The following is a 15,944-nucleotide window of genomic DNA, read 5'->3' on the forward strand; positions in this document are numbered from 1 at the left end:
CAATGAAAGCTGTTCTTCTGAAAAAAAAAAAAACCAAACTGTTGAGACATTTAGGATCAATTTCTGCTTAAAGCATGTGTACAGTTCCAGTGCAGCTATCGCCTATATCAATGAATGTAGTCAAAATGGATTTCTGATCAAGAACTTTGGTAAAGCAAACAACTTCTGACAACACTTCTTTGCTTTTGAAAAAAAGACAGATAATCATTAAATAGGAGAAAAAGAAAATCTGCTTATATTCTCACCTGCCATCACTGTAGTTGCCCAATAAGATGAGAGGAGGGAGTACCTCCCTGCATTTTTTGGGTAGACCTGTGATTCTCCTCCATGACCGCAGGCAGCTCTGGCTTCCTTGTAGTTGCACTGGTGTTAAACCTGCCCTGCAAGCGAAGTGGAGGAGTGGAATGGAGACCCCAATAGTGGACAGGTCATGCTTGTAACCAGAGCACCGTGATGTCTCTTTGCTTCTGTAGTCATTGATGGTGAGAAGAAGATCGGGTTCGAGAAGACAGGAGAAGGGGGAGGAAGAGGAGGAGGAGGTAGAGAAAATACACAGAGAAGCTGCAAGATTGACCTGACCTTGGGCAAGAAGGGTGCTTTGCAAAGGAAACACTACATGTCTATTGGGTTTGGTGGAGGAGGTTTTGGGCAAAAACTGGGTCTTCACATGCAGAAATCTGTGATGGCAGAGACTGCCCCAGCTCAGTGAAGGAAAGCACAATGACTTTCTGAAGTCAGAAGCTCATGTAGGAAAATAATTCAGACTGAAAATATAATAAAAATTGCTAGTGGTAAAGATACATAATCTTTGGAAGAACTTAGCAGGAGATGCCACTGGTCTTCCTGGTCTCCTTCAGGAGAATCTTCAAAGCCAGACTTTTTGGAAAGAATGGGCTCCAATCAAAGCACAAAGCAGTGTGAACTCACACATGCTTTACAGAGGCCAGGCTGGAGGGCTGAAACTCTTGTTCAAGTTGTAAAAGTTGTTGCTGTTTCTAAAAGGCTCTGATTCCTCATGGATGTGCCCTCCAATGCCCTAAGATGACAGCTGTAGGTGCTTAGGGAATGCTAGGAGAATGGACAGCAGGTGGTGATCCTTATCCACAAGTCAACTCAAAATGGCATCTCCTATAGTCACTGCAGAGGACAGGGTGCTGGGCTGGAGGGATCGTTGCACTGGCCTAGTGAGACTTTTCGTACGTTCTTGCCTAAAAGACAACACAGGAAAAGGATAACAGCACAAAAACCTCTCTTCAAAATCTGCTGTGAGAGCCAGGAGAGCACATGAAGCTTTGTACATTGTTTGGATCCAAAGGATGCAGAAAACTGCCTGATGTCACAGCCAGGTGGCAGGTCAGATTGGCCTGGTTCCTTTCTCATGGAAATAAAAAGCGTGTAGCCACAGAACGTCCTGCATCAGCCAGCCTTGCCAGAAATCCTACCAGCACTCAGAAACATGGACAGGCTGGAGAGGGGCCTGAATGTACACTCGTGATTGCCCCAAACAGCATCTGCTCTCCTGTTTTTGGGATAAAGACTAATGTTGGTAATGTGGCAGGCTAGGTTTCCCCTATGGCTATGAAGCAGCATGTAGGAAGGTGACTCCCAAAAGTGCCCAGTCAGAAAAACAAACAAATCTGGTTGAAACCAAAAATCTCATGTTGGGTTTGGACAGAGCAACCCATCTCCCAGGCTATGATCCTGCCAAGTCACACAGTGCCTGGACACCTGAGGTTTCCCAGGAGGATTCTCCTTTCACCTTGGCAGCTTGGACTGAAAAACTGGACAGCTATTGCTGCTGTGGTTGATTTTTGTGTCTGGCTGATCCTATTACTGTGCAAGCCTGACGCAGCTGCAGCAGCAGCTCAGTGTTTAGAGCATTATAATCCCATGCATGTTGCAGTGATGCCACTTGAGCTGCTAATTTGGAAAAATCTGGATCCTAATGGAGGTTTAGCTCAGGGACTTCTGCCACTTCCTACTTGTCTGCTACAGAATTAACCATCTTGGAAGTAACAGCTGCAGTCACCAGAAATTTGCAGCCAGCAGTGAAATGGGGTTCACCAAACGCCCCTTGCAGGTGAACTCATTTCCCCTCTCTCTGGCTGCATCCATACAGCTAAATAATGACATAAGGACCTGCTCCATGGTGTGAGACCAGGTGAGTCAGCAGCTCTTGGATTCCCAATCCTGGGTGAGACCACCATGAGCTCAAATTAATGGAGTTATGCTGGTCCAGAGCCTCTGTATGTGAAAACAGAAGAAAGAACTGGATCCACACCCACATGCCAGATGATGCTGTTGATCCTTTTCAAGACAAGTTGCTTGCACAGCCAGCAGCTGTGTCTTGGTTGGTGCAGGGTCCCTCATCAAGCAGGTGCTAGAATTTTTGAAATGCAGTAAGCAGGTGCTGTGTGGGAGTCTTTGGACAAAATATGGACAGTAAAATATTTTCCAGATGTGCCACCATGAATGTAAGCAAGAACGAGCATTCAGTTACCTTCAGATGTACTGAATGCTCATTTTCACTCTTCCTCACAAATATTGGTGGCAGACAGATGCTCCTCAGAAGGTCACACATAGCAAGTATGATAGGCACAGATGCACACAGGATTTGGGAACTGCAAAGGTCCCTTACTCATCTTTGAACATGGTCTCTTTTTTGGAGAACAGCAACACTTTTTGTATACCAGCCCAGAGGCAAGAACACATTTTCAGGTTGAAGATGATTCTGTGTGACCGTGGGATCAGGGATACCTCTCCTCTCCACCCTGGAAGGCAGCTGAGTCTCAAGGTGGATGGATCACAGAATTCCCAGAGCCCTGAGGTTAGCAGGACTGCAGGGATGGGGGTTCCATCTCTGCTGCCCATGGATATGGTGGTGCTCCCCAAGTCTAGGCATTTAGTCAATAGTCAAAAAGAAATTATCTCAAATATTCTCAAATCTCAAAAGGGATTCAGGTGGCAATAACCAGTGTAAACAGCAAGGACCTTTAGCTCGTTTATGGCTTTGATGGCAGAATACTTGCACTGGTAACTTGCAGACTGAAATTTCCTGGTATCAAGATTTGTGCAGCTACTAACTACAAATCAGGGAAAAACAAATAATAACTTGCTGGAGGCTCACAGTTACTTTGGGAACAGAGAGAGAAAGAATACATTTAAGCAAATCAATTAATTCACTTGTCCTCAAGTCTGTCTGAAAATATTCTCAAAGTGTCACTCAGCACTGCAAAAATTATCTCTTTCTCATTTACAACCAAATTCTAGGAACTGAGGGATACATATTCCTTCCATCCTTAACGTTTTTTGGGGGTTGTGTAATCAGCTGTTCCAGCATTCACAATTTTCACTTATTTATCTACTGAGGTCTTTTTCTTTTTTTTCTTTTTTTTCTTCCATGCACAGCCTCTCTGCAGTCTGGCAGAGACAGGATTGCAGTATTGATTTAGGAAGTGGCAGTTGTGACAATACAGTCCCAGGCTAATTCCCGTGCTGTACGAGGGCTGCTCTGTCCACAGCAGCAGCCTCACCCCCAGCATGGGGCTCACTTTTAAAAAGAAGAAAAAAAATGAAAGAAAAGCTACTTTTCTCTGTTCTGCTTTGAAGGGGAAAAGGATTACCAAGGCTAAATAAGCCATCTGAGTACTTAGCTAGCAAGCCTAAATAGTACCCTGATAGGAAGTTCTGGCAGAAAGCTAATTAAATTAACTCTCTTTGATTTATTAACAAGCAGAGCAACATATCACACAGGATTGTCCCATGAAATTAATGTGCTTTCTGATTCCCTTAGCTGCTTCAGCTCAGTCACCTCCCAGAAAACCCGGTCATGGGGACTCAAGTTTAATGAGGCTCAATGGCTCGAGAAGGATCCCTGCCCACCAACAGAGATACGCACTGGTAATAATACCTAAAAGCATGTTTATTTTCGTTGCACTTCCCTAATTCCTTTTTAATGCCTAGGACTATCTAATGGCTAATTCGTAATTTCCTGCTCACTGATATGCAGATGAATGACAAGGAAAAGCCTTCTGCATGTTTAATTATTCTGTTGATTTAAAAGCCACTTTTCCCTCAGTGCAAGTTTCTCTGTGTGTGTGTGCTCTCATGCATCACATATTTCATTATTTTTAGAAGCATGCTCTGTGCCTTTTAATGCTCCCATAGTTCCAGCATCCAGTAATTACCATGTTTTGTGTCCAACGGACCTGATCCACCAGCAAGTGTAAATCAGAAAAACATTGCTGTTTTTAAATGGAGTTATTCCAAGTTACACCAGACCTGAGACCTGACCTCTCCTATTTTCAATGATGGAGAAAATGTTATTTGTGTGCTGGGACTCTTGTGAAGTAGCAGGATATAAAATTTAGAAAACTTCAGAGCAGTGAAAATCCAAATTGAAGCCTGTGAAGGCACAGACAGTAAGAATCTATTTATGTAGCAAGCTCTACTTCTGCTTAACCCCTGCAAGGAGCTGTAACTCTCTTTGCATATTTGATTTTTCTCCCTCAGTAAAACATAGTCTGCTTAACCTATTTTTGCTACTTTCCGGCAGTTTCACTGGAGGGGTTCTTCCCTACGCCTTACATTTAGCTTTGCTATCTGAGCACTCCTTTGTTAAATTAAGGCAATTAATAAATGGAGATGTTAAGCAATCAATTTTGCCTGCATATCTCCACAGCCTTACGTATGACTGGCTGTAATCACAAGATAAATGCAATGTGCTGATGTATGGTAATGTTCAATAATACATTCTCTACCAGGCTCAATTCATCAGGGAGTTTCTGGAGGGGAGGCATTTGTTATTGGCTGTCTCCGGACCTCAAGGATAACATTCCTGTCCTTTCCATTGGCCGCCCCGCTGCTGCAAGCCTCTTCCCGTCTTATTTTGATGATGAATATGAAGGCATGCTAAGCTGTGCCGGAGAGCAGCTCTCGCCGACTACACTCCCACCCCGGGCTCAAGGACTCCAGAGCTCCCCGGCTGCTTCCCCTGCCCACTGCCAGCAGCAGCAGCAGCAGCAAGAGCAGCAGCAGCAGCAGCAGCAGCAGCAACGCCAAAAGTTGTGATGCTTTTCTTCACCCAGTGCTTTGGGGCTGTGTTAGATCTTATTCACCTGCGGTTTCAGCACTACAAGGCAAAGAGGGTTTTCTCAGCTGCTGGGCAACTTGTCTGCGTCGTCAACCCAACACACAGCCTCAAGGTGAGTTAAAAATATATTTTCTCTTCTAACATCTCCTCGCCGTCCCCACCGCCGCCACCCGTGATTCTCCACAGGGAATGAAATGATGCTCTGGCAGCAAGGAGAGAGTGCCGTTAACACATTGCACCCTGGCAGAGAGGACGTTTGCATTCTCTGAATGCACGATTCCCTTTGGAGCAAAGGAGAAGCAACCCACTGCTCCGAGAGATCGTGGGAAGTCGCGGCTCCCCCTCCCCAAAGTTTCCTCATGCATTTCGCCCACACTATGAGCATGAATGTTGCAAGCGTTTAGTGAAAATGATTGGGAAAGTTAGTTGGATGAATTAACATCCCTTGCTAGTCGAAGGATGCTGTGTGGTCTCCCAGGCTGACACTCCAGCACAGAGGGATGCTGCCAGGCAGTGGAGAGCAGGAAGAGGGGGGTGGCAGTAGAGGGATCTCCTCTGCTGCCGTTTGCTCTTTCAGGGGAAGAACGGCTGTTTCTGTCTCCTGGGGGGAGTTGCAGGCATTCCTCTGGCTCTGAAACTGTCCTTAAGCTGTTTGCAAGGTGAATCTATTTTAGGAAGGAGAATACATCTGCTTTAATGCAAAACTATTTATAGTCCCCATAAAAACACTTCTTTTAGTTGCACAGTTCTGAATTTTCACTGACAAAGTGTCAACAGCTCCATCTACACCAGAGCCTTCAAGTTTGTAGTAGAGAAGGAGCAGCAGGGGGAGAAAGCAATCAGGAGGCTTTAATTACTTTATCACACTAGTGAATGACCAACTTTAATGAAGTGTCTTCTGTTTTGTGAGAAGTCCTTGCTGACCTGACTCGTGAGGTAGCTCCGCTATCCTGGAGCAAGCTTAGAAATTAATTTAATTCAGGACAACTTATTTTTGGCACTGCAAGGGTTTCTGTGAGGTACCTGGAGGGGTTGCAGGAAGCATCTTTCCCGAGCTCCTGGTCCCTGGGACGTCCATTGATGGGGTAAATCCCTCTTCAGAATAGCATCACCTCACAAAAAAAAAAAAAAAAAAACAAAACAACAACAAACCAAAAACAAAAAACCAAAGGGGCATGTTTCCCACAGTCATCTTTCCCGTCTCAGGCTGTGCTAAGGCAGAAGGAGATTGTTTCTAGCAGGGTGCCGGCCCCGGGAGGATTTTCCTGTAAGGCTGTGCTCTGAGCACTGCCGGCTGGGGCAGGCACTCCCCGGGGCTGAACCGCTTGGGTGCAGGCTCGCCTCTCCCGGCACCACGCTCCTCACAAGATAACTTAAAAACACACAGCCCTGTCATTATCTGAAAGCTTCTGGTTGTCTGAATGGGTAGAAGAAGTAGCTGCATTCCTAAGTGCACGGGGAGATTTTGTCAGTGAATTCTTCTGTGCTCAGCCCTTTTATGTGACAGTCTCCTGCTACTTTCATCTATAATTTTAATTTTTTTTTTTTTTAAGCGTACAGAAAAAAAGGCTCTCAACACACAACAGGTCCCAACACAATTTCAGTGCCAGTGGAACTGTCTGATAAGGTCCCATAAGCACTCAGGGGGGTGACTATTGCTCCACCGTTACTTTAAGACTAGACCCAAGTTTATCCTTTCGGGTCCTGCCGAGTTGCAGGTTTGCTACGATAGGAGCTGCAGCTGTGTTAAACATATAGGGCACTTCATTTTCCTAAAATCCACAGTGGCCAAGCTCTTCACTGCTCAGACTGAAAGCCCCGCAGAAAGATGAACAATCTCAGTCCTGCTGTAGCAGGATTTGAATGCAGGCATTGGAAGCAAATTTTCTTGGAAACAAACAGGACCCTCTAGGAAAAGGTCTGGTGTGTCAGTGAAGCCCAAGTAGGACTTGTCTTGACTGGGGTGGGAATTTCTCCCCTGATAAGGCTGCATTGGGAACCCGAAGGCACAGGTGTCTCCACAGGAGCCTGTTGAGACACCATTCAGATGAACAAGCTGATGAGAAACTCTCTGCTGTGATAAACCCCTCTGAGTGTAGAGTGAAACGTGCTGTGCAAGTGTTCCAGGTTACCCAGCTCATTACCAGCCACATAAATATGGTGGGCTTCAGCTCTGATGTGCTCCCCAGCTGTTCAGCTTCCCTCCAGCTGCGTAAGGAATGCATCACCACCACTTTGTGGCAGCACCCAGAGGAGATGTGGGGATCAGGTCCCTCAATGCCCAGCATGACACAAACATTGCTCACCCATAGCAGCCTGTGGGCCAACTGGAGGCTGCTGGCTCCAGGCAAGCAAGGCACCTTGTCCAAAGGCTGGTGTCAGAGCGAAGCCAGGTGAACCTGCTGATCAGGGTCACCATTTCTCCCCCAGGGATGCACAGGGAGGCTGTTGTTGCTCTCAAAAGGCATCTAAGGGACCAAGAAATATGAAAGGGACAAAGTTATTTTTCTGTGGTGATTTACAGTATTATGACTACTTTGATGTTTCTTAGTCTATTATTTCTAGCTGGGTCTTTTCAACTGCAATATTTTGTTGACAGTCCCCAAATCTATCTTAACAATTGACAAGTGGAGTGAAAACTGTATTAAGGTTCGCAGTTGATGAATACAAACCTGCTTGGAAACAAGGGCTGGGAGCAATGTCATTTCTCTCCTTTTTCTTCAAGACTTAAATGTTTGTGCTTACTCCAAAATCATAAGCCCTTTACAAAGGGATTACTTTATCCTGTATCTCCACAGCGCTGCTGCAAGGGGACTCCTGGTTGATTGGTGCAAATGATAAATGACAGGCATCACACTCTGGTGTGATTATGCACATTGACATCCTTCACATGGGCCAGGTCTTCAATCAGTGCCACCACACATAACTTCATTAAAGTCAATTGCTGCAGGACCTCCATTTTCACTCCTTCCACCCAAGGGAGTGCTCAGGGATGTAGTGGGACTCAGCCCACACAGGAGGATCTGTAGCTGGTGATCACGTATGTGTGTCAGAGATGTGGCATCACAGAAAGCACTCACTGAGCAGCAGAGGAGACCTGGTGCCCTCCAGGGAAGGTTGGGCTGGCTTCTGCTACCACAGACCCACAGCTAGACTAAAGGGGCACTCCTGTAAAGTTATGCCAGAATGCTGTCATCATCATCATCACAGTCTGGACCTCTGACAATAACCAGAGCCTGTCACTTACCTCTTCTTTTAGGAGAGATCCAGAGGTTGGTAGAGAAGCACACACTCAGAGAGAAACCCTTGTATTTCTTCCCTCTGAAAAGCTCATTAATTGGGAAGGCTTATGAACATTTCTGTGTTTCTTAAAGGGCAAGATGGTAAAAGTGTCAGTACAGACACCTCTATTGATCTGCTGCTATTTTTGCTGCACTCAAGAAGCAGACATGGGTGACTCTAAGAAAGAAAGACAATTTTGCAGCTGTCCCCCTCTATTTTGTCGGCTTGGCAGGAGTATGAATGGGAGGGGGTGTTTGTTTTGGAGCCTTTGTCCTTCTTGCCACTTTCTGCTCTTTGTCCTCCTACAAAGCTTTCCCAGACATAGCAGCATCTCACAGCACAGTGCTATGCTGGGATCAAAATTCACTTGCCAAGCAGAGAAAACCACTTATTTACCACACTTCTATAGGTCACCTTGGTCCTCAATCATATTGTATCCATTACTTTGTGACCTGCCTTCTTTCAAGCATGTGGTCAACCTGACGTCTTCCCTTGGAGAGGCACAGTTGGTCAACAGAGCTCTCTAGCCAAGTAGCTGCTCCCTCCAAAGCCAAAGTCCCTCCAATTAAAGGAGCAACACTTATGCTGCTGGCTGCAGGTCCCAGCATGCAGGGAAAGTTTGAAGGTCCTCAATTTGTATGGAAGAAATGGGCAGGGTTTTCTGATCCCGCAGAGGTGAGGCTCAGTGAATTCCTGTCCGTTTGCCCCCTGTCAGTAACAATTCCCCCCAGAACTGCAAACTGGAAAGAAGGTGAAGTTGGGGGCATATCTTCACTCCTTAGCATCAGTCCTTGTCCTGATAGCCAGCCTCACATGGTAAGGGACAGCAGTGCAATCACATTCCAGACAGGTGCTGATGCTTCATGAGATGCTGCATATGGCTGAGTAAAAAAGATCTTCATTCAAGCAGTTACTAGCTTTTTACACACAATTTTTAAGTCTTTGGGGAGTGTGAAAACTGCTCTTTTAAATAATAAAAACTGTGTTTACATTACTGTAGTAAAAAAACACCAATCCCCACCTCTGTAGGACTTCACGAAACTTGTTGAATTACAAAAAAAAAAAAAAAATTCAAACAAGGTGATAAAATAGTTCAATCTTAATATTCTAAAAGGGTCCTAACATGGTTTATGGATCCAAGCTGTCTTTCAGCCAGTTTTTAAAGTAACAAGCAAACCTGCTCTGACTTAGGGAAGGGATTTGAATCCTGTTGGAACAGTTTGGCTCTGCACCCAGTGGCCAGCCAAATAGCATTGTAATCCACATTACCCCCAGGAGGATTAAAGTGCTAGGATGCATTACACCCCCATGAGATCTACTTATTTGGTGCAAGGGAGGAGAGCAACTATGAAACCTGCTGCTAACAATGCCCAGATGCCGCTGTCTCAGCCCAGACAGCCTCAAATCTCCCATGCAGGGCTGTGATTTGGGGACAAAGTGGTGTTTGGCCCCAGTGTCCAGCAGGATTGTGACAGCTGCAGTGAGAGGATCTGTAAAATGCTGTGCTACCTGCAAACCTGGCTCCTGGCAAGGTGCCTGTTTCCCATCCCAGCTATGGGCTAGGACTGTGTGAGCACTGGGTGCCTCGGCTTTTAAATCCTTTTGTAGGGATGCGGATAGCAGCAGGCAGGGCTTTGTCAGCCCTGCCTCTGTTTGAAGGAATTCCAGCTGACCTGCTCGCCCCAGGAGGCTCGGTCTGTCCTGAGATGTGACTGTAAGGGTGCCCTGCAGACAGGAGGCACAGCAAGCTCAGGCAGCTCTCCGCCGGGGCTCTCCACTGGCTGTTTCCTGGCCCCAGAGCCCCTCTCTCCAGAAGCCATTAACCTTTAGCCGGCAGATCCATCCACCTGCACTGCCCTGGGCTACAGCAAAGGGCAGCGGGGGCATCGCTGCTAGCACACCACAAAGCGGGACAGCCCCGAGCTTCTGCCTGCTCTCACAGAGTAACAGCCACGGTGTCTCCTGGGGAGAGGGAGGGAAAGAGCCCCCAGCTCAGAAGTTTCTGTGCTCATAGGCTCAGGCTTCCTTCTCCTCACCTCCCAGCCCAAACCCACTGCAGAAAATTAATTACCATTGTTAATTGGTGCTGCGTGTTCTGCTACAGCTCTGGAGGGGGATGGAGTGGGCAAGCACTGAGTCCTTTCCTACCCACATTTGATTTTGAGAGTGAATTTGAGGCAGTAGCACAAGGGGTAATGGTTTTAAACTGAAGGAGGATCGATTTAGATTAGATATAACGAAGAAGTGTTTTTTATGATAAGGGTGGTGAAACGCTGGCAGTTTTCCCAGAGTGGTGGTTTATGCCCTGTACCTGGAAATATTCAAGGTCAGGTTGGACAGGGCTCTGAGCAGCCTGATCTTGTTGAAGATGTCCCTACCCATTGCTGTGGGGCTGAAGTAGACGGCCTTTAAAAGGACCCTTCCAACTCAAACTATTCCAGGATTCTCTGATTCTAGATTAAATCTGACCTGGTTGCAGGACATTTGAAGTCAGATGTTATCAAGGGAAGACAGTGATGTTATTTTAATATTAGAGAAACGTCTCTCCCCTTAACAGGGTGTTTGACAGCAGGGTGAGGAGTAGCCATCAGACACTGCCACATATTACTGTGTGATCCACCCACTCTGATATGGCTCAGGAATATCAGGAATTTCTCAGTGCAGCCCTTTGGGTTAGACATAATAGCCCAGGTAACTCTCTCAGGAGAAATACTGTCCCAAAGGAATTGCTGTGACTAACACAGAGGTGCAGAGGAAAAAAAGGGGTGCTTTAGTACAAGGCTTGATTACATGAAATCAGTGGCAAGGTCTCAGTCTGCTTCCCAGCAGATCAAAGGCACACTGAATATGGTCCTGCAAGTCTCTACAGGTGCTAAAATGTCCTCAGTCAGGTTCCCAGGCATCATGAATTTTGCCTCAAAGTCAGAATTTACAGAGTATAATTTTTTGTTTAACCATTAAGATTCTCACCTTGTAGCAAAGGACTCCCAGCATATGTAGCTGGGTGACATTTAAAACCTTCATTTTTTTTCTCAGTAACAATCTGAGGTTCTTAAGTAATGCAAGAAATTGAGTTTAAAGGTAACACACTGGATCCCAAGAGCTCTGGTAAAATGAGGGAGAGGAGCTGCTGTGACCTGCATTCTCAGGACTTTGGTGCTTCCTATGCTGTTTAAAAGCCCATAATTCTTGTTCTGCCTGGCTCAGAGTTGAGACTTTGTGTCTCTTTTGGCACCCCCAAAGTCTTCCCCTCACAACAGGGAATTGGCATCCCACAACGGAGTGCTCAAGAGAGAAAAACTGAACCCTGCAATAATTTCACAGGGTGGCAGTGGGGGAAGGACAGTCCTAATGCAGCTTTACTGGGAACTGAGCGAGGAAGTGAGGAGCAAGGGGGGACACAGCCACACTCTCCTGGCTGCATGGGGCCTGCTGCTCCCCTGGCATGGTGACCATGGGAGCAGTGACCGTGATGGGCTGCCCTTGGCACCGCTTGTGGCATTGGCACTGGCACACGTGGCACGGCACAGGATGGTACAGAGCCCTGGTTCTCTTTGGAGCCCCTGGAGGTGGGTGTCAGGCAGCACATGAGCCACCAAAAAGGAGGGAATTCCTTTGGAGAGCTGAACAAGGTTTAAGCAATACACTGGGCCTGCTTTTGCTGTGAGTTTTGCAGCAGAACTGAGCAGAGCTGAGCCACTTCAACTTCTGATGGAGCTAGGGGAAGCCACTTGCGTCTAGCTGAATGTGACAGCAACTTCCCAGCCTACCTCGGTATGCATGTGGTGTGTTTGGAAATAAAAAACATTGATGTTCACTCATTAAACACCTTATCAGGCTGCATTCTTTTTCTTTCTTTCCATATCTTGCCTCTTTTTGTTAAGTATCTCTTCTTCTCGGCTCTTGCTCTTTTTCATGTTTCCCATTCCCTGCTTTACCAAAGTCTTAAAGCAAAAGATTCTCCTCATCTGTCATTCAAAAACCTTATTTGGGGCTTTTCTTGCTCCTGCTGAAAGGAAAGCATCTCTAACTTCACTGCAACTCTGGATGTCTGATTTTCCTCCCACCTGTTTCAGAGGAAATCATAATCACTCAATCCTTGGCGTCACAAATTTCACTCTTGACAGATGAAGTTCCACTTTAGCATGATCACAGGCAAGACCAGGAGAGCTGCAAAAAGCAGTGAAACATTGTGTCACCAGACTTGGATGCAGCTGGCAAGGAAGCCAAGGGCTTTACCCGCCTGCAAAAGTTAATTGCCATCCTGAACTGGCCTGGAGGTCCAGCAAGCAGGTCCAAGTGAGGAGCTGCAGCCCTTGTTGTCCACCCAGCATAGTGAGTCATGGAAATGATCCCACCAGCTCCCAAAAGATAATATCTTCCTTCTGCTTTGGTGTGGCAAAGCAAATCCACTTCCAGCAGGGGTTTAAGCTGGAGGTTTTGTGTGCACGCCGCCAAAGCAGACACTCGTCCCTTCTGCTTCCACGCTGCAAGGGCAAGCAGCTGGGCAGGCAAGTGGCTCAGCTGTTTTTCAGAACCTCACACAAAGCTCTTACCCCTTGGGATTATTTATGGCTGTGCTGAATGGAAAAATTTCTCTTGTGCATGGAGACTTCCCGAAAATTGCTCTGGGTGACCTGCTGCTAAGAACCACCTGCAATGCTTCTGCTCAGCTCTCCCACAGCATTCTCCAAAGAGGAAAGAGCATCTTGGCACTGCCAATAAATTTCCTGACACGTGTGCAGTGTACAATTTGAAGTACTTTTATTTATTTAGAGGCATTTCTGAGCATCTTATATAACATTAATGGATTTATCTTTAGCTCTCCCCTTTCATCTCAGCAATACCATGAAAGCATCACTGGAGGAGAACAGCAGAGACCTCTGAGTACTTTGTGTGTTTATTTTGGTGTTCTTTTTTTAAAAGACAGAAATGTTTGAAACAACTTTGGGAAGAAATTAACCACCTATTTCCATACCAGATGCAGTGCTTTCAGTTCTAATCTTTTCTTCCAGAGCAATTTCATTCTGAACTGATCCAAACTGAAACCCTTTTTCACTTCCAGATTAGCCTCCTCAGTAAAAGTAAATCATTCAAACAGCCTTAGTATTTCACACATGGAAATATTAGGGTTCAGAGTAGCTGATGAAGTGCCCATCAGCTCCCAGTAAATGCATAGCTAGGAAGAAACACGAGTCCTTGTGAATATTTTAAACACAAGATCACACACTCTTTTGCATCAAATGCCAGCTGAAATGTAAGGAGAAACAGAGAAATGGAGCATAAATAAGACAGAAAAATACTAAATTGGTAACATCTCCTTGTGCAGAGCACAAATGCCATAGATGAGCAAGGAGGCGGATGCTACAGAGCAGAAAACCACATCAGCAAAGGATGAAAATGTTCTTCCACTCCTGGAAACCGCCATGTGGAAAATAGGCAAGGTAATAAGCCTAAAAATGGAGTAAATGACCACCACACAGGGATTACACAGGGCAGCTGGGGTAAGGGGGTGGTTATGGTTACCTGCAGGCTTTGTGAAAATGGGAGGCTGAAATGGGAACAGCAGGATGGTGGCAAGTGGGGTGATTGTGGCAGTGCCCCGGCCTCAGCAGGAGCGCTCAGGGGCTCAGTGTCAAGCACATGCACAGATATGGATGGAAAAATAAGGATGTTTTGCAGATCAGACACTCAGACATACTTATTCTGAAAATTATCAAACTTGATCCAGCAAAGGACCATATAAAAAACCTGCTGGAGTTCAGCAGATGTACCCACCCATTTTCAAAGGTTCGAGGCAGACTGAAGACACCCTCCTCCTCAGCAGGGATGTCTGAGTGCTGCATTGCAATGTCTGCCTTGCTGAGGACACCTGGCTGCACACAGGAAGATGCTCTCTATGCTGGTTGGACTCTCCTGTATGAAAAGGCACACCACAGGCCAGGGGAGTGCAGGCTTTGCTTGTAAAAGGAGGGCAGTACTGTGAGTTCCCTGCTTTTTCTGCCTGAGAGCTGAGGTGCAACATCCTTAGGAGTGTAGGATCAGACACATTCTTTGTTCTCAAAGAAAGACTGCTTTTCTTGCCACCAACAATCAAGGAAGCGGGAAGACTAGCTTGGGATGGATATGTCATTTTTGTCTAGCTGAAGTTAAATTAAATGAACCCCTCTGATACTCTACAGTTCCTTTGACTCATGCAAAAGGAAAACCAAGCAGGATAGTTGTCTCCTTAAGACAAATCCAGAAGTTCGGGCACAGTAACACCAAATATTATGTTCACTGTTTAATACAGATTCAGGTAAGACAACTTTCTTTCCACTTCAGAAAAGAAAGTTTTTAGGGAGATTTCAGATATAGCAAAAAAAGGTCTGGCAACATAACTGCATGCTGGAGCTTTCAATTTATTTGTACTAGAAGGAACTCATCACCTGGAAAAAAAGGTAGGGAATTACTTTTTGAACTAGCTGAAGACAGAGAATTTCAGACAAAGTGAGTGAATAAAGCATGGATTTTATTACCTTTTCCAGGTAAGACAGAGGGACAAAGAGCACCTATGTGGTAGATAAGCTGAACATGAGCCAGCAATGTACCCTTGGGGAAAGAGCAGCCTCATCCTGAGCTGTGTTAGCAGGACTGTAAACCAGTTGCAGTGCAATTTCTGAGATCACATCCACAACTGCCCAGAACTCCTTTCCCACCCGAACTGTTCTGTCCCTGCAATACTCCATAAAAACTGAACTTGGTGCTAACAGGCTGGTGCAGCAGTACAAGGGTGTTGAGAGCAATCTTTGAAGGTTTGCCTCAACAATAACCAAACAGAAGTCATATCAGAAGAACAAATATGAAAAGAACAAAGAAGGCAGACAGAAAGTCTTGTGGGACGCACTTGGGAATCCAAAGTGCAGCACAGGAGACTGACACCAGTGAAAAAGTATGGAGCTGTGCCAGTTACACAAGTATCTGGTAATTTAGACTCATCAGAAATGCAAATCCTCATGGTGGTCCAAAGCCCAGATATATCACCAGCTAATTAAATCAGTCTGGACTGGAAAGGAGGTCACTGTGGCAGATGAGGGACGGCAAAAAAAACTAAGATATACTCCAAAACATGCTTTGGGACAAGCACCCTTATTTGTAGTTACAAGCAATGCTAAATAAATTCTGACAATGAGAAGACAGATTGTTCAACATCTACCAGAAAAGACTTTCTACCATGGCACAAGTGTAAACACACTCCTAAAGAGTGCTGAGTGGAGAAAATAATACAGAGCCAGTCACATGGCGAAAATAATCCACTTGGACAAATCTTCCTCTCATTCTCCTTGTGGGATGGCTTCCAGCAGAAAGAAAATTCCTGGGCTTATTCAATTAACTGCTTCATGATTACTTTCCCCCTATGGTAGAATCCCTGATGCTTCAGACCCACTTTTGGATGTGCAAGCTGTGTTAATTTGCTGTGCAAAGAGGCACAAAGCAGAGAGGTTACTTAGGTAGTGTCATTTCTGTTCCCTGCCTGGATTCTGAGTCTGCTCACAGGCTCAAAGGAGTCTGTTTCTGATTGTCTTTGATC

At 45.8% G+C, this 15,944-nt stretch overlaps 1 protein-coding gene across 2 annotated transcripts in view; it reads left to right on the top strand.

The window, feature by feature from the left end:
* Nucleotides 1-4,768: 4,768 nt before the first annotated feature.
* The window catches only part of SIAH3 (siah E3 ubiquitin protein ligase family member 3), a 42,488-nt gene continuing 31,312 nt past the window's right edge, over nt 4,769-15,944 (top strand). Inside the window, exons 1-2 of one of the 2 annotated variants that reach the window (XM_038155983.1) lie at nt 5,077-5,204; nt 13,704-13,818. In XM_038155983.1, the coding sequence (XP_038011911.1) occupies nt 13,720-13,818 (99 nt within the window). In that variant the 5' untranslated portion in view covers nt 5,077-5,204; nt 13,704-13,719. Of the gene's footprint in view, nt 5,205-13,703; nt 13,819-15,944 lie in introns of both variants that reach the window. The other variant, XM_038155975.1, reaches the window with a different exon arrangement.

The sequence above is a fragment of the Motacilla alba genome, chromosome 1, assembly GCF_015832195.1.
Source record: "Motacilla alba alba isolate MOTALB_02 chromosome 1, Motacilla_alba_V1.0_pri, whole genome shotgun sequence".
Taxonomy (NCBI): Eukaryota; Metazoa; Chordata; class Aves; order Passeriformes; family Motacillidae; genus Motacilla; species Motacilla alba.